Here is a 22,643-nt window from a genome sequence, read left to right as displayed (position 1 = left end):
ATTATCTTCATATTCTTAAGTGTGCAGAAACAGGAGGTGCTAACCCAGACCTGTGTGGACCATCAGGGCTCCAAGTGTACAGGCAGTCCTGGAGGTCCTATGCCAGCCTGCTGCTACTCTCTTTAATCCCCTCCCTCTCATTTTCCTTCCAGCATGTGTCGCTGGGGGCCAGCCGCTCAGACAAGGCCACCAGCCAGTCCAGCCGCTCGCTGGGCGCCCGGTGCAGGAACTCCATCGCCTCCTGCTCAGACGAGCAGCCGCACATCGGCAACTACCGTCTGCTCAAGACCATCGGCAAGGGAAACTTTGCGAAGGTCAAGCTGGCCCGCCACATTCTGACGGGCAAGGAGGTGAGTCACGGGGGCGCCGGGGGTCCAGGGTGTTAGGTGGGAATACAAAGGTGGATGTGAAGATGATGGATGAGAAACTGATCTTATCCTACCTCCCAGTTGAAGCCTGTCTAATACAGTTTTTTCTGGTCACATTTTAAAAAGCATTAATAAGCCAATGAAGCATTAATAAGCCAATGAAGCTTTATTTATCGTTCAGAACAACTTTTAGAAAACCATATTGTTAAAAAAAGTCTGTGACTGATGGTGCATGACCACTTGCCTTCTTTAGGGATTTCCAAAATCTGTAACTGCATTGTCGCCAAATAGAAAGGATCAAAACTGGCGTCAATGTTTTTGACAGACTCCTGGCAACCCCATATTTTTCTGTTATTAATGGCTTATATTTGATCTATAAAATATGAATTAAAATTAGAATGATTAGATATACAGCCATTGGTTATAATGTACAACCCCTTCATAAAAGGTGACTTCTCTGACGGTTGTACACACAAATGGATATTAACAGATATTGTGTGTATTATTTAGACCTGGGACTAGTCAAACATAGAGGAGATAGTGGAGTTAATTAGTTTCAGGAAAGGTTTTTTGCTCCATGTCCTTATGATGCCTGAAACACTTTCAAACCAAAGTTTGTTTTTTCCTCGAAAAATTGGCCGTGAACCTTTATTATAGCCTGGGGAAGTCGTGCCAATGCAAGTCAGTTGGGATTAAAACCCCTCGAAATGGCTTTAGTACAGCTCCTTGAAGTAAGCGTTCACAGTGTCCTCAGCCCACATTCACCTGCTTTGGTGACAATAGAATACTGTCCCTATGACTTATATTTATCTACATTTTTGGATGTTGAGAAATGATTGTCGGATGTGGATAAGTGACGTCAGTGAGAAAGGCCCCTGAGCATCATGTAGGGAGGTGAATTTAAGCAGAGGGTAATTAGAATAGTGATGTGTCATCAGTAACTTGGTTGATGTCTCTTCCAGGTTGCAATAAAAATCATTGACAAAACTCAGTTGAACCCAACCAGCCTACAAAAGGTGAGTTCTTCCTCTTTACACTGACTGATTGTCTATTGGGGAATATGTGCATCATGTCTTTAGGCTCAAACTGAAACACATGCCACTCTCTAATGCTCCCCGCCTTTGTAAACAGCAGCAAAGCATCGGAAATGCGGATGATTTGGTCACATTGGTGTCATTCACCCAAGTACTGATATGCCACTGGGGACTTGTAGAGGTACAGGTTTAACCTCAGCTGTTTCCCTCAGAAGGGGCAGGACCGTGAGGGCAGCTCATGGAGAGAGGGTTCGTGGGATGTGATGCTGTTTGGCAGGTGCGAGGGACTGGATGGGAGCGCGAGGAGACCTCTGTTCCACAGATCATCTCTCATCTCTCTCTGGGCTAAGCACTGCCCATCCTTTTTTTGTGTTTCGGTTCTGAACAAGTGGTCCCCAACCCCACCATTCTGTGGATAACAGAGATTCTTGCGTAATTGTTTTGTGGTCAATGTTGTTTGGTTTCGTTGTGAGAGAAGTCTTTAGAAAAGCTTGCATATATTATGTTACAAGGAGGGCTCTTGATGGGTTGACTCCTTTTGAGTGTCGAACCTGATTGGTGCACACTGGAGGTGTGTTGTGCATGACGGTCAGGGACGGGCCCAACAGTGGACACTTTGGCTTCACCAGCTATCAACTGAAGTTGCTCACATCTGGAGCAGGAGACCTGGACTGGTAGATATCCTGACACAACATGGCTGACCTGAGGGCCATTTGATCACATTCTCACTCATCTCCATCTTAGCTCCCAACCACAGCAATCAAAAACTTTACTGCCCTGTCATGTATGACTCATGCAGCTGGGTCACACAGGTAAAGAGCTGTATCGTGGTGAAGGAATACTGTGAACAAAAGCTTAGAGAGACATAGAGTGTAGACAATTCAATCAAATCCATATTGGCCTGTAATGCTGATTATATATACATACATATGGGCAAAAGACTCTCCCTCTCTCTCATCTCTTTCTGCCTGAGCTCGTCTGCCTGTGGGCAAGAAGTCGACAGACCAGAAGAATCAAATCAGGGATGAAATAATTGTGCTTTGTATGTGCGTAGTGAGCGTTTGATTTTGTTTGACTGAAGATGTCTGTATGTCCTGCTAGATATGGTAAAAACACCACTTTGTCTTCACATGAGGTGAAATGAAGAATGAAATTAGCAGAGGCATAGCCAGGATAGGCCCCATGAAATAAAATTGCGAGGCTGCCCCTTATGTCACACATCCCACTGGACATTGTGTGTGCCCCTAGGATCATCACTATTTTTATTTGTGGCTTTACTGGAAGCAACATTGTAAAAATGTCTAAGAGGATTTTCCCAGAATAAATAGTAGAATAATTAGATTTTTGATTGACTTCCCTTTTCGTGACTAATATTTTGCTCTCTGTATTTACAGTGCAGCGATAGCAGTGACCTTGAGTTGTTATGATATTATCAAGACTTAAGTCCATGACTGCAGGTTCTCATTGTTTTTACCATAGCCATCAGTTGCCATTTTGATCACTGATACCCTGTCGTATTGCCTGTGCTTATATTAATAATATTAGACACTCTGCAGGAACTTTAACCTCAAATTGTATGTTATCCCATGTTGCTGGCTGGTGCTTTACTTGGACCGGACTGGCTGCTGTCAAAGTTAATGCTGCAACATTTCAGGACCGGATTGAGGAGAGAAGTGAAGGATTGGCCACCGATTGGAGAGAAAACCCTGCTATCACCACAATAGGCTGGTGATAGCAGGCTTCTTTACATACCCGTGGGCTGGAGAAAATCCTTACTACTGAAGACATGAAAGAGCCCTTATTAACATAATCTAAGGGAGAGATGTATATAGAGGGGAGAGGGAAAGGGGGAGGTGTATTGTATAGGAGTGGATGAAAGACGGAGAGGAAGGAAGGAAAAGGGGCAAGTGAAATCAAAGATCCATGAAGAAGAAGTTCTGTGAGAGGAAAGATTACAGTGAGACAGATTACGAGAGGACACCGGCCTCTGTGGCGTTGGATGACACCTGAGAGCAAAACATGTCAGAAATTAGAATTCGTCAAATTATAATAGCACATTTTGATCCCATTACATGTCCGAGATGAAATTGACATTTTAGTGCAATTTGTTTCCATCTTCTGGATTGTTTTATTTAAACCAGGAACCTTACTGCCACAGTGCATGTGTGTCTACGCCTGTCAGCTTTATTTGAGCTTTGCTATGTACTTGCGGCCATCGACAATAACCAGGGTGGCACATGTTGCTGGGAGATTGTGTGTTGTTTTTGACCGATCTGGCCACTCTTCCCTGCCGGGACGAGCAGGGAATTAATGGGATGCTGGGATGATGAGACTCTTCTGCACTACGTATCCCACGATTCCCTCCAGCACAGCTGGAGAAGCAGGGAAAGGGCCCCGGTCTTAATACCTGGGTCGCCATGGCAACAGTGACGTTGGGGCACTGCGAGAGGAGAAGGCTGCCAGAGCAGTTGAATGAAGGAGGAGGGAATAGGGGGAGACACATCAGGAAATAGGAGAGGGGGAGGATTGAGAAAAGAGGATAGAAGAGCTTATCAGACCATCTTCCTTTTTTCAGATTGAGTTGACGACATGGAGGAGAGTGGCTGGTTTTTAGTGATGGCCTTTTTCAGAGGGACTGCACTCTTATTTACACAAAACCGGGGGATCTGGCTCACATTTGGTCCCCTGCTCTGCTCGGACAAATTGTACAAATGTATCCCCCCACAGCAAACATATCACACGCAGCGAGGGGTGCTGGAATTAGTTCTGCTCCTCACAGCAGATTCACGTGTTTGTGTGAAGGCATTTGTTTTTAATGGTGAGGAGGTTTTGGTGGTTGTTGTCACCCTCGCAAAAATCTCATTTGGCCGAATATCAGACACGACTGAATATATGAATTCAGCTGCTTGCACTGGTCAGCCGCCAGTGTCTCAGAGCTTCATTTGATTTCAGCAGCGGACAGAACTGATTACACATTAGTGTGCAAAAAAGACGATTTTATGATGAACAACTAAGAACTGAGACTTCCTTTACTTCTGTATTTAATGAGTATGCACTGTCTTATGCTGTATTTGCGGTTCTTTAACATTGTTGGAGTCAAAATTAACAGTTTGAAAACCAAAGTAACTAATTGATTATTTATTTACTCTCAATTTGTCTTTCCAAAAATTGGTGGCTACATTACCCATAGTGCAACTCAGCCCACATCCAGTTACTTTTTGCACATATACAGTGATACTCATCAACACTTGTAAACAGACTTTAATGTGTAAAACTAGTGGATTTTTCCTTTTTCTTTCAAATAACTGGTGACGGAATGATCATTTTTTAAATGATAATCTTCTTTTTGTACTCCAGGGTCAGGGTTAACCAGTTGTAGTGTCGCAGATGAAGGGACTCAGTAGAAGTTGGTTTAAAAGCATAAAGGAGTGAATCATCTAGTCCACCTCATGTTTGATGCCACGTGGAAGTCAGATTCTACACTGCAATTTAATTCCTGCGTCTTAAATTGTAAAATATTACAATTAGAAAATGATTCACGTCAATCTAACCGCAACCGTTTGTGAGCAAATTTAGGTTTCCGACAATCCACAGTCCGACATTATGTTGCATTCTCTGTTATTATGTTAGTGGGACATCTTGAAATGTTCTGAATTTATCTGGACATATTGATCTTTGGCCTCTAATATTTGAGTCATTTTTTTTGATAATCCAATTGTGAAGTTGACACCATTCTTAGATAGAATAATATAAAAATGACGGAGATTAAGAATTCAAATCTGGGTTTTTCAGCTCAGCCCAGGCTCTGTAAATCCAAAACGAACAAATGGTGCAGGGTACACCGACAACACTGCGGGTGTCGGTTTCCCATACCCGAGGACCTGGGGTTAAACTAACCCCAACCCGGCCAGAGCAGTAAAATCACAACAATAACAAAGAGAGAGACAAGCTCTCTCCAAAATCACTTACTGCCCCTTTAAGTTGTGAATTAGAAGTCTTAATCTCTATCTTTATGTTAGCAAGAGGATCAAATTTGATCAATAGGAATCATAGCAACTATAGAGTCCCTGCTGTAGGGTCCCTTACAGAAATCGAATAAGTACGCCGCTTTTTTTTACATGACTACTCGACAGCCCTCCGGGGTCATGCCAAATTAATTTAAAGCACAGATTTACTGCAGTATGGATAGACACTGTTCAAAACTTAAAGGCAGCTTAAAGGCAGTGATTTGATTTGATTTAATTGTATTTATGACCAGCTTAAATCATGACATTAAAATTACGTTTCTTCTTTTCAGCTCTTTCGGGAGGTACGAATAATGAAAGGCTTAAATCACCCTAACATAGGTAAGGCACATACATACATCTGCGTGGACTTGATGTTTGTGTGCTTGCTTGTGCGTGAGGTGTGTGTGAGTGTGAGTGTGTGTGTGTGTGTGTGTGTGTGTGTGAGAGAGAGAGAGAGAGAGATTGGCCTCCCTGTGTGACCTGATGGGGAAGTAAAATGCCCTCATTGACTGAAGTCTAGCAAACAGTGTCTCAGGCCTCACACAGATTTTTCTAAAGCTGAAAAGTCGCATGGTTCAAAACGCCCCACATCGTTTCCTGTGCGTTCCTCTGTATCAAGACAGACAGACTGTGCTATCATTTATAACGTGAGCAGGATTTCTTAGTATATATTCAATATTAACCTGATTCTGTTTTTCGGCTACAGTGCAGCTGTTCGAGGTGATTGAGACGGATAAGACCCTTTACCTAATCATGGAGTACGCCAGTGGAGGTGGGTACATCGGCCGCCGTGTCCAGGCAATGCTATGAGTTACCTGTTTATACCTTTTAAGTTCAGCTCCCACTGGAAATTGTTGAGTTGTGATCTGTTTTTGAATTGGAATGTTGTTTGAATTGTAATTCAGTTCCTTAATTTGGATGCGTGATGAAACATAGTGACTAGGGTGAAAAGTGCAAAACACTGACGGTGTTTTTTCCCACCATAATTGAAGAGCAGCTTAAAGAAATATTTGACATTTGGGAAATTTGCTTTCTTGCCTCAAGTTAGATGAGATGATTGATATATCTCTCCCTCTCTCTCGTGTCTGTTTACATATGTAAAGATGGAGTCAGAGTCAAAGTTTTAACTTATATAAACCCATATATACTCTCTCTCTCTATTAGGGGTATAACGATACACGTATTTGTATTGAACCGTTCGGTACGGGTTACCACACGTTACGCCGAGAACTCTTCGTTGTAATCCTAAATAAGGCTTAAATTCTTTTGAAAAAACTTGAAAATTTTGTTTAAAGAAACAGTGAGTTCCATTAAAAAAAATGTTTAAAACTTATTTTGTGCTTTTCCTTTGTTTGTATTTGCATTTGTACTACAGATTATTTTTTATGAGGAGATGCTTATGTTTTGTATGCTGCTAAGAAGATACACCAGAAGATTTATATACATATATATATATATATATATATATATATATATATATATATATATATATATACACTACTGGTCAAAAGGTTTCGTACAATTTTTCCAAGACTGTGAAATTAAAGCATAGAACAAATAGATACATTTTTTCTACAATGACAATAGTAGTGATAATTAAGGAAGGCAAGGATCCCACCAAAGGTGAATCATACAGAGCCATATCACTGCTGATATGTTAAAAAAGAGGAGGCGATGATATTATCCCTTGCCGCCCAGAAAGCGTTCGACAGTGTATCCTGGCATTACTTTTCAATTTCAGTTCGGACCCAATTTCATAAAATGGATACAAACATTATATTCTAACCCACAAGCTGCAGTTAAAGTACATGGATTACTCTCTAACAGATTCATATTAGAACTTGGTTGTAGAGAGGGATGTTCTTTGTCACCGCTACTGTTAGATATAAGTATGGAACCACTTGCACAGCAAATCAGAGATGATGGCAACATAAAAAAAATGATTTGTAGGGAATGAAGAGCAACATAAATAAGCATTCTGCTGTCAGCAATATAATTCTTACTATGAAATATTCCTATTTCCAATATTGCCAATCTATTTGTTACTTTCCTTATTTTTAATATCAGAAACAAAAAATAAAAACCTTCCTGATATCCAAAATGTGACTTTGAACATCCAAAATTTGTATTAAACAAATGAGTAAATTCCTATTTGTATATTCTTACAGTATAGTACCTAAAACCTATATCATAAATCTTTTTATATCAGTTTTGTTTGTGTTGTTTGTAGTGGTCTTGAGACAAATGATGACATTATCTTGTGCCAATTTGTTTTCTTGATTTTCCTAGACAAGTGAAATGTACCTTTTTTACCCTGTCCAAACCCATAATGTTTTGGGATCCTGAGATAAAGCAGTGTACAGCATATGTTTTTCCTGTTAATCTGATATGAAGGACAGTATCTTTAAATTAAAGATGACTGCAGACTCTCCTAAAAGGTCTTGTACAGTGCTACATTCAAACCTAATAGAGTACCATAAATAACGGTGCTGCTGTTTAAACTGACTTTTAACACAATTCCAGGAGCAACGCCAGCACAATGCGTCTAAATTCTCCGTTCCTTTTCCCCTCCATTGGTCTCTTTTATGTCTCTATTTGTCTCAGTTTCTTGTCACCAATCCCTTTTTTCTACATTCTGGCCCAGACCATATCGTTTGCTCACTGTGACCTTGGAGAATGTCACAGACACAGTTTGAAATGCGACTTTTTTCATGCCCATATTACTTTTGAGTCACAGATAATAATAAAAAAGACCATGTGGACGTGTTAGGGAGTTGTAGTCCCCGTGAATACCAAAATGTATTGTCTAGTTTTCTATACAGTATAGTCACTCCATTCTGCCTAAATCTAGCAGCTGTTTAAGTACTGTAATGTACTGAACTGAGTGAGGATGCACTCTTTTGCCTGTGAATTCCAGAAGATGTATTGCTTCAGATTAAATTTGAAATAAACCAAGGTGCAGCATGTTCATTAAGGATCTTAAGCGGTGCCCATAGGTGGATGTTGTTACCTGTGGACAGAACCAGGCTGGGTCCCTGTTTCCTGTCTTTATGCAAGGTGCAGATCACTGGCCTCAGCTTCATCGTGAACAGACCAACATGAGAGTGGTATCGATCTGCCCTTCTTGGCTAACTCTTGGCAAGAAAGTCAATAAGTGTGTTCCCCAAAACATCAAACTATTCCTTCAAGTCTTATAAAGTTGAAGTTGACACCTTGACAGCACTTGTACCGTATAAATATTAATAACTCCATGGATATGATTGAAATGTATTGTGTTCATCAGTAAGTTATAAGTAAATGATAGGATGACCGTAATGCTTCTGGCTCTATCGCCTGATCTGACTGAGCGGTTATTCACAGGTGAAGTGTTTGACTACCTCGTGTCTCATGGGAGAATGAAGGAGGTTGAAGCCAGAGCCAAATTTCGACAGGTAGGAGTTCACCACGTCTTGATGCCCACATTGCACCAATCCTCACATTCAACTGTCTCTAACTCAGGGTTGTCTGTGTCCTTGTGTTCACAGATTGTTTCCGCTGTTCACTACTGCCACACGAAGAACATTGTCCACAGAGATCTGAAGGTGAGAAAAAGCTCAGAAGACATTTTGGACCGCTTTCAGAGATGAGGCATTAAGGCTAGTCCAAGACTGGGACATTTATTTTACTGACAGATTCCGCCAGTCAGAAAAGGGCCCTTTAGCATGTGCAGCGCTGATGAGTAGTTTTTTTTAACCAAGCTGGGAATGGTTTGAGCCAGTCCAGGTTCCTCTAGTTGTAATAGATTTTAACATGCGTTGTCCATTATCCATGTTGTTGGACAACATGCGACCCCCCTCCCCCCCATCTTTCTCTCCCATCATGCTCTCTCTCTTCTTTTGCTTCATCACAATTAACCTGTCAACCTACTGTACTTTCTCATTCCTTTTTCTCCTCCCCCATCCGACTATTTCTTCCACTTGCCTTCCCCCAATGTGCTGCTCCCTGTATGCTCTCCCTCCCTGCCTCTTTCTCCTTTATACATCAACGTATGCATGACTCAGGCGGAGAACCTTCTGCTGGATGCCGATGCCAACATCAAGATCGCCGACTTCGGCTTCAGCAATGAGTTCACGCTGGGCAACAAGCTGGACACGTTCTGTGGCTCACCGCCCTACGCTGCCCCAGAACTTTTCCAGGGCAAAAAGTATGATGGGCCTGAGGTAGACGTCTGGAGTCTGGGAGTAATCCTCTACACACTGGTCAGCGGCTCACTGCCCTTTGATGGGCAGAACCTGAAGGCAAGTGGATGGGAGGAGGGACGGGCTTTGTCTCTCTGTCTGGGTGCAGTCAGGCGGAGGGTCCCTCAGGGGGTATGGTAACATTATTGAAGTTTCCAACATCCATCTGAATAAGTCAAGTCAAAATACAGACATATGCAATGTGGTTCACAGAAACAAAAAATGATTGCATGGAAAATATATCTGTAGACTCTCTGCCTTATTTGTTTTTACTACTCTTGAATGTCAGTGCGTCATAGAAAGGTTGTAATTTGCCTTTTCAGTGGTCACACTTGTCTTTAACTTATCTTGTGTCCATGTTACACTAAATGTTGGATAGTCAAGTCTGTGGTTTTACCTTCCTATTTTTTACGTTGTCACAGGCACTGTACAACCTCTACATACTGTAGGCCATCAGGTATTTCAAGACCTAGGAACCATACTGTGCTGCTGTGTGAAACCTGTAATTTTGCTGCACCGAGCGTCAAGTTGAGGCGTGTGGGTTGTTTTTTTTAGGGTTATCTTGATTTTTGTCATGTGATACGTTCCAATTACAGTAGGAGTGGGTGGTAGAATGTCTGCCTGGCCCCACGTGCCCCAAAGTACACATACACAGGCCTTCACATAAAGTCTGGATCAAATTCAAGGATGCAGTAACATCCTGGTAACTCAATGTGAAGATGTGACATTCTGGTCCTGAATGTGCTGCAGGATCTTTGTATTCTAACCCTAACCCAGCATTTTCCCAGAAAAAAATATTGTTGCCCGTGTATTGCTTTATAATATCCACTGAATAGGTGGTTAAACAATTTGTAGTGTTCATTAAAATACTGTTAAATTATTATTTTCTATGATTAATATGATAGAGAATATATAATATAATATATAATCTTCCCAAAAAGGTGGTTGTGGATTCCAGATGAAATTGAGATTTGAACGGAAGAAACAATAAACTGACCAATACCGATGTTTTGAGGCTGGAATAGATATTCAATACATTTTATACATAAGCAAACATTTTTAGTCAAGTTATTTACAAGCTGTATTTTAACTGCCCTTTGCCAACTTGCATCACACACACATCAAGCAGACACACAGCACCATTAACATTCATTTAAAGTCATGTTTTTTGGCCATCTTGCAAATGTAATGTCTTAACTAACTGTTGTCGGTCTCCACCAACTCCTGGAGGAAAAAGATTAGCTGCTAAATGCTGCAGTTTTCATTTTTTATTTCTTAATTTAAACCCATTATAAACTGTGCTCACCAGCTAACTTGTCTTATGTTTGGTGGTTTGGTGGTTTTTAGAGCGTCTGTGAAAGCCATTTCATATTTTACACTCGGTTGAAGATTATTAATTTAAAACAAGTTATTGCCAGCAGTTGTATCAATATAGTAATCTGACTTCTATCAGTGCTCTCTGGTTAACAAACTGTATAATGGTTTCAGTGTTTCTTAACTCTATCAAACACATCTTTGGCATTACTGTAGCCTACTGTAATATTTTTCACTTGTCGCCTGACATACAATATATTTTTGATAAGAGAGCATCAGCTGAGCTAATTTATCAGTGAGGCTTTAAAATAATGGTAGTGATAATATGCTTGCTTACTCCTATATTAAGTTAATGCTAATTGCTTGCACAGAGCAAGTGTAAGACAGTTGTTGAGTTGCAGATAGCTGCATTCAAATTTCTAAATAAGAATGTATCTTATAAAATAATCCCCACTAAATTTACACAGACAGTTATTACTGGTATGGAGACAGCAGGTCTTCAAAGAAAAGACAACATTGCATAGAAATAAATTTAGTGTTCAAAAGAAAAAAGGCACCACCATGTCAGGTTTTGCAGATGTTCATTGTACACAATATTGACCTTTTGATTTCTACTGCAAATGTCACCTCCACTGATAATTAGACGTGTTCAAGAATTGTCTTCTGTCTCTTCTTTGTTTGTTTTCTGTCACGTTATCGCGTTGTGGAATCGGGACCTGCTGCTAGAAGAAAACAACACTAAAAATAGTATTTGTATCCATGATCCAGCAGATGGCAATGAAAGGCCCCCTAGAGCTCTACCAGAGGGTGGAGACAAACGTGTGTTTGACCCCTCTCATATGTGACTGCACCCCAGCATACTGCCTGCAGTGACGGACTTGGGGATTGAAGTCATTATTGTATCGGACTGACTGTTCCCATTTAAGAAATTCCGACTAGTATGGAATACTGTCATTGGATATGCTGTTAGAAAGACCTCCACTTAAATCAACAAAATGACAGTTAAGTTGAGAATTTCCACTGTGGCGTTAAACCATTATTTGCTGTGTGCTGTTTCCCAGTACTGACATAATCAGCTCCTCTTGCAGTATCTTCAGGGCCGTTTCAACAGGGTAGGCAAAGCAGGCAATTGTCTTGGGCCAAGCTGAGAGGGGGGTTGGGACCCTAAACTGAGGCGGGGGTTGGGACCCTAAACTGAGAGGGGGGTTAGGACCCTATCCCAGGAGACAGCAGGAAACCCCCCAAATTTCTGCCAAAAACTTTGTAATTTTAGAGGATTGGTTGAAGACTAGAATCTCGTGGATGATATGCCTTGGATGGTGTTGAGGGTTTGTACTTTACTACTTGACGATTATTATATGTATGCGCTGTAAGCACTTTGATCATATTTTCATAGGATTCTAAGGTTATAAAAGAATTGATTTGAGATTGGAATTATGTGGTTGTTCCTGGTGGGGATTGGGGGGTTGTGCTCCTGGTTTGCGTTTGGCGTGTTGCATTTTAAATGTGCCGTGTGTGTAACATGCTGTTGATGTGGCCAACAGGAGCTGAGGGAGCGCGTGCTGCGAGGAAAGTACCGCGTGCCGTTCTACATGTCCACAGACTGCGAGGGAATCCTCCGCCGATTCCTGGTGCTCAACCCCACAAAACGCTGCACCCTAGATGTGAGGGGTCCCAAACAGCTCAACATTTAAGATTGGATTTAGCCTTACGTGAAATTTGAATGCAGCTAAACCTTTGTTTCCCTTTTTGTTTTTACAGCAAGTCATGAAGGACAAGTGGATAAATTCAGGCTATGATGGGGAAGACCTGAAGCCCCACATAGAACCTGTTGAGGACTTCAGTGATCCAGCTCGCATAGGTGGGACCGCTGCCATACCGTTATGACACCCATCAGTGTAGTGAAGACATGTAGTCCCCTTTCTTACCTATCATTGTTTGTGTTCTATAGAGGTGATGGTTGGGATGGGCTTCACTTCAGAGGAAATCAAGGACTCTCTGCTCAATCAGAAATACAATGAGGTCACCGCCACCTACTTGCTGCTGGGCCGCAAAGGCGATGTGAGTTACATAGATTTACCTAATGCAGTATAACTTGTCAATTATCGTTCTCCCCCGTGATATGCTGAATATGTAGATGCATTGACAGTTATTGAGTTATCTAGCTAACAGCGGTGGGTTCACTCAGGAGCCACAGGGATTGGACCAAACATCTAATACAATTCAATAACAGTGCTACAGTCACATGTATGTCAGTTCCCCCGAGGTTTAATTACCCAACCTTGATAAAGAGTTTATCGAATGTCAAGTTGTCTCAGACTTTCTGACACGTTTCTGTCCAATGTGCCTGCGACATTACAGGAGGGCAGTGACGCTCGCACAGCCAGTAGCTTGTCCCTGGCAAGGGTACGACCCAGCCCCATCACCAACGGGACCAACAAGCACTCCTCCGCCACGGGCTCCTCTTCCTCCTCCACCTCCTCCTCACACAGCAAGACCCAGCGCAGTGCCTCCACTTACCACAGGCAGCGACGGCACAGTGACTTCTGTGAGTCTTTTCTCTGACCTCTTACTTCTGGAGCTGTTACAGTTACAGGTAGAAGAAGAAAGACAGAGCCACCGTGAAGTTTGTTACGAATTGAATTCAATTCGATTTGAATTGAATATCAAATTTCATTTGTATAGCGCCAAATCATAACAGACATTATCTCAAGGCATTTTACATAGTGAGGTCAAGACCTCAGAATTTTACAGAGAAACACAACGGTTCCCACAATGAGCAGCACTTGGCGACTGGAAACCTAGAATAATGCAGATTTAATCGTAAATGAAATGTCCTTATTATACTGTCTGCAAACCTACTGCAGAATACTCCTTATATGAGTCTCTGTGTGTCTGTGCTCTGCTGTCCTCCACAACAAAGGTGGGCCTTCTATGCCCGTCATGCACCCCAAACGGAGCCCGACCAGCACGGGCGACCGGGAGCTGCGGGAGGGACGAATGCCTTCTCGTAAGGCCAGTTGCAGTGTAATGGGGAGCCACAGCCTTCCACCGTCCAGCCCAATGGTCAGCAATGCCAACAACCCCAACAAGTCTGAGATCCCAGACCGCCGCAAAGACATGACCGCCACCACAGTTAGTCCTTCTCAAATTATGTTCTACGGGCATTCATCTGAAGGGGTCCAGGCTTTTGCCACCAGGGCCCCTGAGCTTTGAAACAACCTAGCGGATGAGATTTGGCCAGCAGCATCAACAGATTGTAGATTTTTGACACACTGACACATTTTGCCACAAACCACGTACCACTTCTTCTCAGAGTCATAACTCGCCTGAAACACGCAGACATTATACTCACAGTGTAATCAGCAAAACTCCTTTCGTGCTTTGATATTAGAATCAAAAGTCTATGCAGGATAAATGGAGATCATCAGATTCAGAGGTTCAGAGTTATCCAGCCTGTACAGTGTGAACAGGAACTGGTTGGGGCATGAAAAATGTCGGATTGGAATCTGGATAAAGCGGACGGATCCACTAATTTCTTTTCACTTTCTTTGACATGGCGCGATAGGGAGTCACCCTTGGCTCAGTTATGGCTCACTGGGTAACGTGTCCCAGTGAGCCATACCTCCGTTAAAATGTCCAGTTCTAGCACCTTCACTTCCAACTGGACCTCTAACAGTCATTCATTTTGTATAATTATGAGCAGCTACACATATATGTATCTCACTATTTGTATGAGAGGTACAATTAGCAGCAGAAAAAAAAAATTACATTGAAAATGAGGCAGTCTAGATGAATTATAATAGCAGACCCCCATCCACTTCTTGTTTAGACCCCTATGCAGATATCTTTGTCCCTCTCCCTGTAGAATAACATCCCTGGGAGCGCCATGACACGCCGGAATACGTATGTGTGCACAGACCGCTCGGGCGCTGACAGACACTCTCTCCTGCAGAACGGAAAAGACAACAGGTACCAGTTTGTATTTGTGTAATCGTTTTTCACTGCTACCATGTGATACTTACTACTGCTACTTGATGGGGCTGCATCCGCTCAAATCATTGACACACAGCAAAGACTAAAATGACAGATATGTTCATGATGATAATATTTACTTGAGGACGTGGCATCCATCACCTTCAGTTGTTCCAGTGTTTGCCGGGTGGGTGGAAATCTGACCTACATCTTTTAAGTACAGTTTGCGTCATGGAAACTTGCAGGCTCAGTTTCCACAACATTTCTTATCTGATGAAATTATTACCAGTACTGATTGTCTCAGGTCTACATACAACAAAGTCATTTCTTCATCTATTTTTCCTCCCTGCAGCTCCTTGGGCCACCGCCTGCCTGCAGCGTCTCCCTCCACGCTCAGTATCTCTGGGGCCGGAGCAGCCTCCTCTTCCTCTTCGGACCGATGCCGCCTTACCAGAGGCTCCACAATTCGCAGCACCTTTCATGGTGGACAGCTGAGGGACCGCGGGCCTCCGGTTTATTCCGCCCCACCCACTTCACCTACCCTGTCCCACCATGAAGCTAGCCCCCTGCCCCATGCCCGCACCAGGGCAACCTCCAACATCTTCAGCAAGCTGACCTCGAAACTCACTCGCAGGTAGATACACACTACATGTCGCATATCACATCAGCAGGCCCAGGTCACTGTAGTGAACAGCAAACTGCCCCAGACCTGGGAATAAAAAAGAAGCAGTATAGTCCTCGATCAGGTGTAACAGACCAAACCTAAATATACTCCTACCTCTCCACTGCCTCTACTTGTTCTCTAGACCCTCTGTCACTGATAATGTAATCAATGTGAGATATCAAAAATCATTGTAACATTTAGTCAGTAATATTTACTTTAAAAAGGTTAACATGTAAAGTTAGTAATAGCCATTATGCGTATTCGAGAGTTGGGAAGATGGGACTGTTTATCTTGGCACAGAGCAAAGAGGCAGGGGTAAACACCTAACCTGCTTCTGTCCATAAGCCTTTAGGGGTTTCCGAAATCTCACCTGCACAAGTTCGTTGTTGTTGTTGTTGTTGTTGTGTTTTTGCTGCTTTGTATTATTGTGCTAAATAAATTTTTTAAAAAATCAAACAACAAGCTGTGGTTTAACAGAGTATCTGATCTACATCAGATATGCTGGAGTATGTCTGAACAGGGTCACTTGACATATGAGCGTATGAGTAATGAGTCTAATGAGATATATTATGTGTTAAATGTGTAATCAGTGAGCTTGTCCAGCAACGCATTGCCTCAAACTCCACTAAAATCCCCCAAATTGTAAACCATGACCCGGCGTTACGGTGTGAGTTCACACGCATTAGATAGAACTTCTAAATGATTCACCAGGCCCTCACGCTTTGCCCTCACTGACCCGTCTACATGTCAGTGGCCTTCTGGAAGCTTCTGGAAGGCGTAGGGCGATGCTATCACTTCGATAGCAAAATGGGATTGGCTGATTTACCCGTCACTTATTAAATGAACACACAAGCTCTGGACTTCTGTCCCATTCGTGAAGTCCTAACCAATGAGGTAGCGAGCTGTGACCTCTTTTCTGCCTAGAGACAACAACAACAACTAAATCTGATTGGATAACTCTATTTTCAAGGTCTTAGGTCACTTACACTGTCATTTCTGAAGCAAACTTGATTTAAAATCAGACAGAAATTAGAATTAAAAGAGACAATTATTATTAATTGAAATATGTTCAATATGACAATGAAAATGCTGATATGTTGGGCCTTCTCTGAAGTCCTAGAAGCCCCTAAGCATTCCCCTCTGATATATACATATATATATATATATACACACACACACACACATATACACAGTGTATAGCGGATATCAACAGCGCTCTCGTGTCTTTGCCAGCCGGACGAGCTGTTTCCCTCTGCCTCTGATCACTGAGCTAAGCGTCATTTGTTTTCTCTGGTCTGAATCAGTCGACTTGCAGTGTTTTTCCTTCTGTTCAATTCTGGGGGGTTTTTTACCTCATGACGGTAAAATAAAAAATATTAGTTACTCGGTGGTTAATTCACTCTGAGTAAGGTTATTTTTTTCACATTTTCCGCATATTTATAGGGATTTTTGAGAATTATGTTCCCCCTTGAATTTTCATTGATTTAGACAAGCAGCTTTATTGTCATTATATTGAGGGGTCAGACAACAATGTTGCGAAATTTGAGTGGCAGTCCCCGGATGCATAAAAACATCAAAACATTAGACAGTTGAAAGACAACTACAACAATTAAAGAATCGCTCAGAACAAGAACAATAACGTGCAGTATGATGTGCAAACACAGCAAACAGCAGCAGCGATACTGTATAGTAACAGTAACAGTAGGCGATGTAAACAATACAAATAATTCAATGTTATGTTATTGCGCGATGGAAATAGTTCAAATTGATAAAGCTATTGTTACATTATCAGTTTTTACAAACCTTTTCTAACTCTGTAGACTGAGTAGTTAGTTGTTTGTCTGATTCCCACATGCTCTTGTATGGCCGTTCACATTTGAGGCTTGTTTTGCCTTTGGGGTGAGAGAAAGATTCACTTTAAATTAAATCAAATGGAAGATATGAAATTGGGTTGCATTGTTGTTGTCAAGTTCTGCTTGGCCACAGCCTGACTATGGATCCATGCTCATCAGAAAATTTTATTCACCCAGGCTTTTTGGCAAGCCCTTCTGTGGCCCTGGATTATCCTCTGCTCCCCTCTCCCTCCCTCCCGGTCGCCATAATCACACATGTCTAATCTTATCAAACCCCAGCTTTATCCTTGCCAATCAGCTGCTGCGCTGCGCTCCTTTTCGCCACTTGCTCTCCTGTGATTCAATTATCTTCTCTCTTACCACACACCGAATTTCCCCTCTTTCTCCATCTATATCTTGTTCTGTTTTTCCCTGTCATGGCATCAGGGTCAACCTTGACCCGTCCAAGCGCCAGGGCTCAAACAAATCAGTCTCGGGTTGTACTCTTCCACAAGGATCAAAAACAGTTAGTAAGTTGCCACGTCTCTCGCTTCCCTCTTGTCTGCCTGTGCCGCCCCATCTGTCTGCCTCGTCATGTGGGAATTAGCTCCAGCCCATGAATGCCTGCCCGACTTTTTCATACCTCTATCTTTGAATTATTGCTTGTCTGCATGCAATTGTCAATCATCTTCATGCTGTCAAGGTCTCACACATTTCAAGCATGGTTGCAATCAAGGACATTTCATTTGACTTTTGTTTGTAACTTTTGTTTTCAGGATCAGAATGTCATCAGCAAGTCTTTAACTCCATTATCATCCTAAATATACGCTTCGAAATGGTGTTTTGTGTTTTCATTTTGTATTTGTGGTTGATGGAATGAAACTCACTGAATGTTTCTTCCATGTGCTGTTGGGAACAATGGATGGGAATGTGACGTATACACACAAATGAGTAAAAGTCAAAGGACTGTATTATATCTGCATGCTTGAAAAGTTGTGAGTGAGAAAACAGGAGAGCGCATCCCTGTAAGTGAAGGGGTGGGAGACCCTGTTCTGCACATCACATGCTTCATGTTGTTGTGGATGATGCTTGCTTCTCACTGTATAATATCCACTACTATGGGGGATTACCTCTCACTGAGCCCGTTTGTCTTACAGGGTCGCAAATGAATCTGAGGGAATCAGGAGATTTGCGGTCACAAGGTCAGTACTGCATTGACTGCACTTATCAACTGGATGATAGTTCATTTTTTATTATGAGACCAATAGTAGCAGCTATGATTCAATGCCTTCACATTTTTCTGGCTTTTCCGCCTCTCCCTAGTTGCCATTTACCTGGGTATCAAAAAGCGTCCGAGTCCCGGGCCGTCGGACGTGGCTGGGATCTGAGAGGTGGGGGGCGGCGGGACCCTGCGGAGGTGGTACTGGCTCTGCGGGAGGCAGCGCTCGGATGTGGCTGCCAGGTCCACCATGCCGGCCCCTTTCTGCTCTCCTGTACCCACAGTGTGGCAGGGGGACGCGTGGCTTTCGAGGCCGAGGTGTGCCATCTTTCCACGGGCAACTCTGAGACTTCTAACGGGGTGCGCTACACGCGACTCTGGGGGGCACCGCTAGCGTTTCGGGACATTGCCACCCAGATCTCTAAGGACCTTGAACTTTGAACAGAGGGTGTGGTTCCTTATGAGGGTGTGTTTTTTTGTGTGCGTGTGTATGTGTGTGTGCAAATAGAGAGGGGTGGAAATTTAAAAAAGCAGAGAAGGGGTGGGGGGCTGGACCCGGGAAAAAAGACTTCTCCTTCTGTCTCTTTCATGACTACCCCACTACTTACGCACACGCACACACGCACACGCACACTCACATACACGCACACACACACACACACACACACACACACACACACACACACCTGACCCGAAAAGTCACAGACTGAGGCACCCACACTCCACCCTATCAGCCCACCCAGCTCAGCCAACTTCTTCACTGAGCTACTGCACCCACTGGACCTGGATCAGATGGAATCTAGTTGAATATTTTTTACTACTCTAGCCATAATGACTCTTAATTTTGTTATTTATTGATCATTGTTTTCACCCACTGTCACTTTCACCATTACCGAAAACACCATCTCTCTCTTGCGTAGTGGATGTCATTGACAACCCAGACGGGGGTTTTTTTATTGTTCTTTTATGCCACCTTTTACGTATTTTTTCTCCACACAATTGTCTGCTGACTTTTGATCACCTGGGGATAATAACATGCACAAATGTGGAGATGGTCAGACTCAGTGATGAGACAAGCAACCGCAGAGGGTTGCATCGCTTTCATTGGTGTACATACAACAGTGACAACTGCACTGGATTAGGTCAGCGGGAGCAGGGTTGACAGGCCCTGAAACAACCAATCAGAGGCTGACTGTGACACTAATAAACCAGTGACGTATTGAACTTGATGAACAAGTAGAGTTGTCGCCTCTCAATCACATTTGCCCTCATGAGATTGGCAGAAATTAAAAATGTAGATTAAGCTTCCTGTGAAACTAGCCTCTTGTTATCTAAATTGACATGCATCAAAAAGGAAGAGGACATGATGGTGCAGTCATACTGTATACTAGATTTTAGTTGCATTAATATCAAAAATGATTTGGTTAAGTAACAGCTTATAAGTTAAACTTTCATAGAAGAATTTTCATTGAATAAATAAAATATACTGAACTGGACACCTGCAAGGACAACATGCACACTACATGCTACTCTCTGATTGGCTGGATTCATTGCCTGTCAGTGCTGGTCAATGACAGTCACCTCCCACATCATTTCACCCCTTTCCTCAAAAGCATTGATGAGCAAGATGAACCTGAGAAAATCTTTCTAACTCAAATCCCTCAAGTGTTAAAAGAGCGATGGTGAGCCATTGATGTCATGCAGACCTGTCCCCTTGATAGTCAGTCGTCCCTCCACAGAATAAGAGAAACTGTAAATCTGACCTATTTTCAGTGCAATGCAACCTAAATTCTCTGGTTCTATTTTGTGCCATGTGATCTCGCCTCAGCCAACACGTCAGTATGTCCATGGGAAACCGCAAAGGTGGATCAGCCAAGCTGTGAAACACACTCACAGTTGAAAACACACTTCCAAGTATCCAGCCTCCTCTTTTTGTGGCACAGTATATGAACTGGTGTATCCAATATTGATAACTGTGGAGATCGAGGATTGTGTGGGGGAATTGTTCTGAATTGGGAAAAGGCACAATGAAGGCAGTGTGGACAGTATCTCTTTCTGTTTAAATTGAACAACCCCCATTACCTTCATACAGTATATATTTAATGTGAAAAAAAGATTTTTCTTCTCCCTCCCTGTTTCTATTGAGTAACATACTGTGATATTTTACGTAGGCTACGGATCATGTTGTTTGGCTGCTGATTTATTGTTAATACTATTTCTCAGTTGTTGCTTTGCGCACAGTGGCCCAAATTAGCCCCCACCGCCTTTTTCCCCCCACCAATGATAAACTCTCCAACACTAAATTTAACAGGGACGCCATTCTCAGCTGTCCACATACATATGTACCACCAACTTTTTTTCTTTCATCACAATGTGCATATGACTTTCCTCTGCTCTTTGTTGGAGGTCCTGTTCTCTCACAGGGAAACACTCTCATTGTCCACACTCTCACGTTGTAGACCCATGTATGGCATCTTCTAATTCCTGCTCGGTGTGTGCTGTTTCGTGGAGCCCGACGGGGGAGGGTGGTTTTGACCCGTTCTCCTCCTCCGGGTGAGAAGCAGAAACCAATATGGTCACCAGGAGTCTGTTGTTGTCCTCTCCCTGGACGTTTCTCATTGTGGTGTATATTGGCATTAGGTAATATAGACCTCAATGCACTTTGCTTTGACTTGAATCAGCTCCTTCCAGTGTAGGTAATACCCAGAACTAGCCACTGGAGGGCGCCAATGTCTTAAATGTGAAACACTTCAATTTGTCGATATTTGCACAGGTACTTTATTTATTTTTTAGAATAATATCATTAAAAAACAGGATTTATATCAGTCAGTTGATGGCTGTATATAAAATATATGAATATAGTATATATCTTAGAGCTCAAGGTTTATTTATAGCTAGAGCAAGGGAAGTAATTCTAGTTTAAAGCAGTTTCTGTCAGTGACAATGGGGAACAAAACCAACCTGCAATCCTGCATGACTTCAGAGTTTGGGTTTTAGGGTAAAAAAAAAAACCCAAACATGATGCGCACCTAGGCTCGGAAGCTTCGTGAGATGTAGACACTGTCCATTTATAGACTTGAATTGATACAGAGAAAACGGTGCTAGATGCAGCACCAGGTCCCCCCCCCCCCCCTCACAAAAATAAGAAGGACGGTGTGGATGAAAGAATTCACTCCATCAGGTTGGCTAGAGAATAGGTTCTGTACTTTCAAGGGGGCTTCTTAGGAGAATTTAGATATGCCAAGAAATGTACCACAACATACAGTGTGTAAGAAAGTAGATCCAGCAGGGACATTGGGAAAATATTGGGCAATTTTCATTGCCAGTTCTCTAAACTTGAATCTACACAGCCCCGGGTTGCATTCAAGCCATAGAAATGTGACGTCGCTGTCTCTTGATTGCAAATATAAATCAGGTTGTTTGCAAATCATTTCAGTGGAAATTGATGTGAAAGGGGATAAAAAGCAAACATCTTTGTGTAGAACAACTCAGTCTTAGCATAAGACAAATTAACGTTGTCTTAAGGTGAAAATCTACTGTGATTCAAATTCTTGAAAAGTTTTGTTTTTTTTCCTCTGTGTTGAGTAAATGCTTGTATACCTGCTTAGAGACAGTGTGTCACTGGTCTGGTTCAGATGGTGGATGGTAAAGTATTATGACCCCAGGGGTCTCAGTATTTAACAAAACAGATTATGGAAACAGTTGATGTTATATGCAAGAGACAGAATAACAGTTTTACCTGTATGAGTAACTTTACACTGCTCTACTGTTTAATTCCTCCCCTCAGAGAGAAACTGTAAACTGAGATTGCGTCATTCTGGTATTTAAGAACTTGGAGCTAAAGATTAATAAAATTCACTGATGTTGGCATTTTTTTCCCCTTCATTTTGGTGTTGTGTTCTTAGCTATGGCACAGGAGCTTAATATTTGTTGATATTAATATGTGAAGATTGTACTTCTCAAAATAGTTGTTTGTGGCTTTGCTGTTTTACGACTTCTGGTTTCTCATTTTG

General features: G+C 42.3%; 1 protein-coding gene across 6 annotated transcripts in view; it reads left to right on the top strand.

Annotated features, from left to right (window-relative positions):
* The window catches only part of mark4a (MAP/microtubule affinity-regulating kinase 4a), a 26,027-nt gene extending 3,527 nt beyond the window's left edge, over positions 1-22,500 (top strand). The window contains exons 2-18 of one of the 6 annotated variants that reach the window (XM_047330346.1): positions 153-350; positions 1,331-1,384; positions 5,700-5,748; positions 6,116-6,181; positions 8,770-8,840; positions 8,934-8,990; positions 9,450-9,686; positions 12,485-12,604; positions 12,702-12,801; positions 12,892-13,001; positions 13,302-13,488; positions 13,864-14,075; positions 14,809-14,912; positions 15,268-15,549; positions 17,859-17,941; positions 18,569-18,613; positions 18,686-22,500. In XM_047330346.1, coding sequence (XP_047186302.1) covers positions 153-350; positions 1,331-1,384; positions 5,700-5,748; positions 6,116-6,181; positions 8,770-8,840; positions 8,934-8,990; positions 9,450-9,686; positions 12,485-12,604; positions 12,702-12,801; positions 12,892-13,001; positions 13,302-13,488; positions 13,864-14,075; positions 14,809-14,912; positions 15,268-15,549; positions 17,859-17,941; positions 18,569-18,613; positions 18,686-19,071 — 2,361 coding nt within the window. In that variant the 3' untranslated portion in view covers positions 19,072-22,500. Of the gene's footprint in view, positions 1-152; positions 351-1,330; positions 1,385-5,699; positions 5,749-6,115; positions 6,182-8,769; positions 8,841-8,933; positions 8,991-9,449; positions 9,687-12,484; positions 12,605-12,701; positions 12,802-12,891; positions 13,002-13,301; positions 13,489-13,848; positions 14,076-14,808; positions 14,913-15,267; positions 15,550-17,858; positions 17,942-18,568; positions 18,614-18,685 lie in introns of all 6 variants that reach the window. The other 5 variants (XM_047330341.1, XM_047330335.1, XM_047330329.1 and 2 more) reach the window with 5 other exon arrangements.
* Positions 22,501-22,643: the final 143 nt, after the last annotated feature.

Source organism: Scophthalmus maximus, chromosome 2 (assembly GCF_022379125.1).
Source record: "Scophthalmus maximus strain ysfricsl-2021 chromosome 2, ASM2237912v1, whole genome shotgun sequence".
Taxonomy (NCBI): Eukaryota; Metazoa; Chordata; class Actinopteri; order Pleuronectiformes; family Scophthalmidae; genus Scophthalmus; species Scophthalmus maximus.
This window is presented reverse-complemented; position numbering and strand designations above follow the sequence as displayed.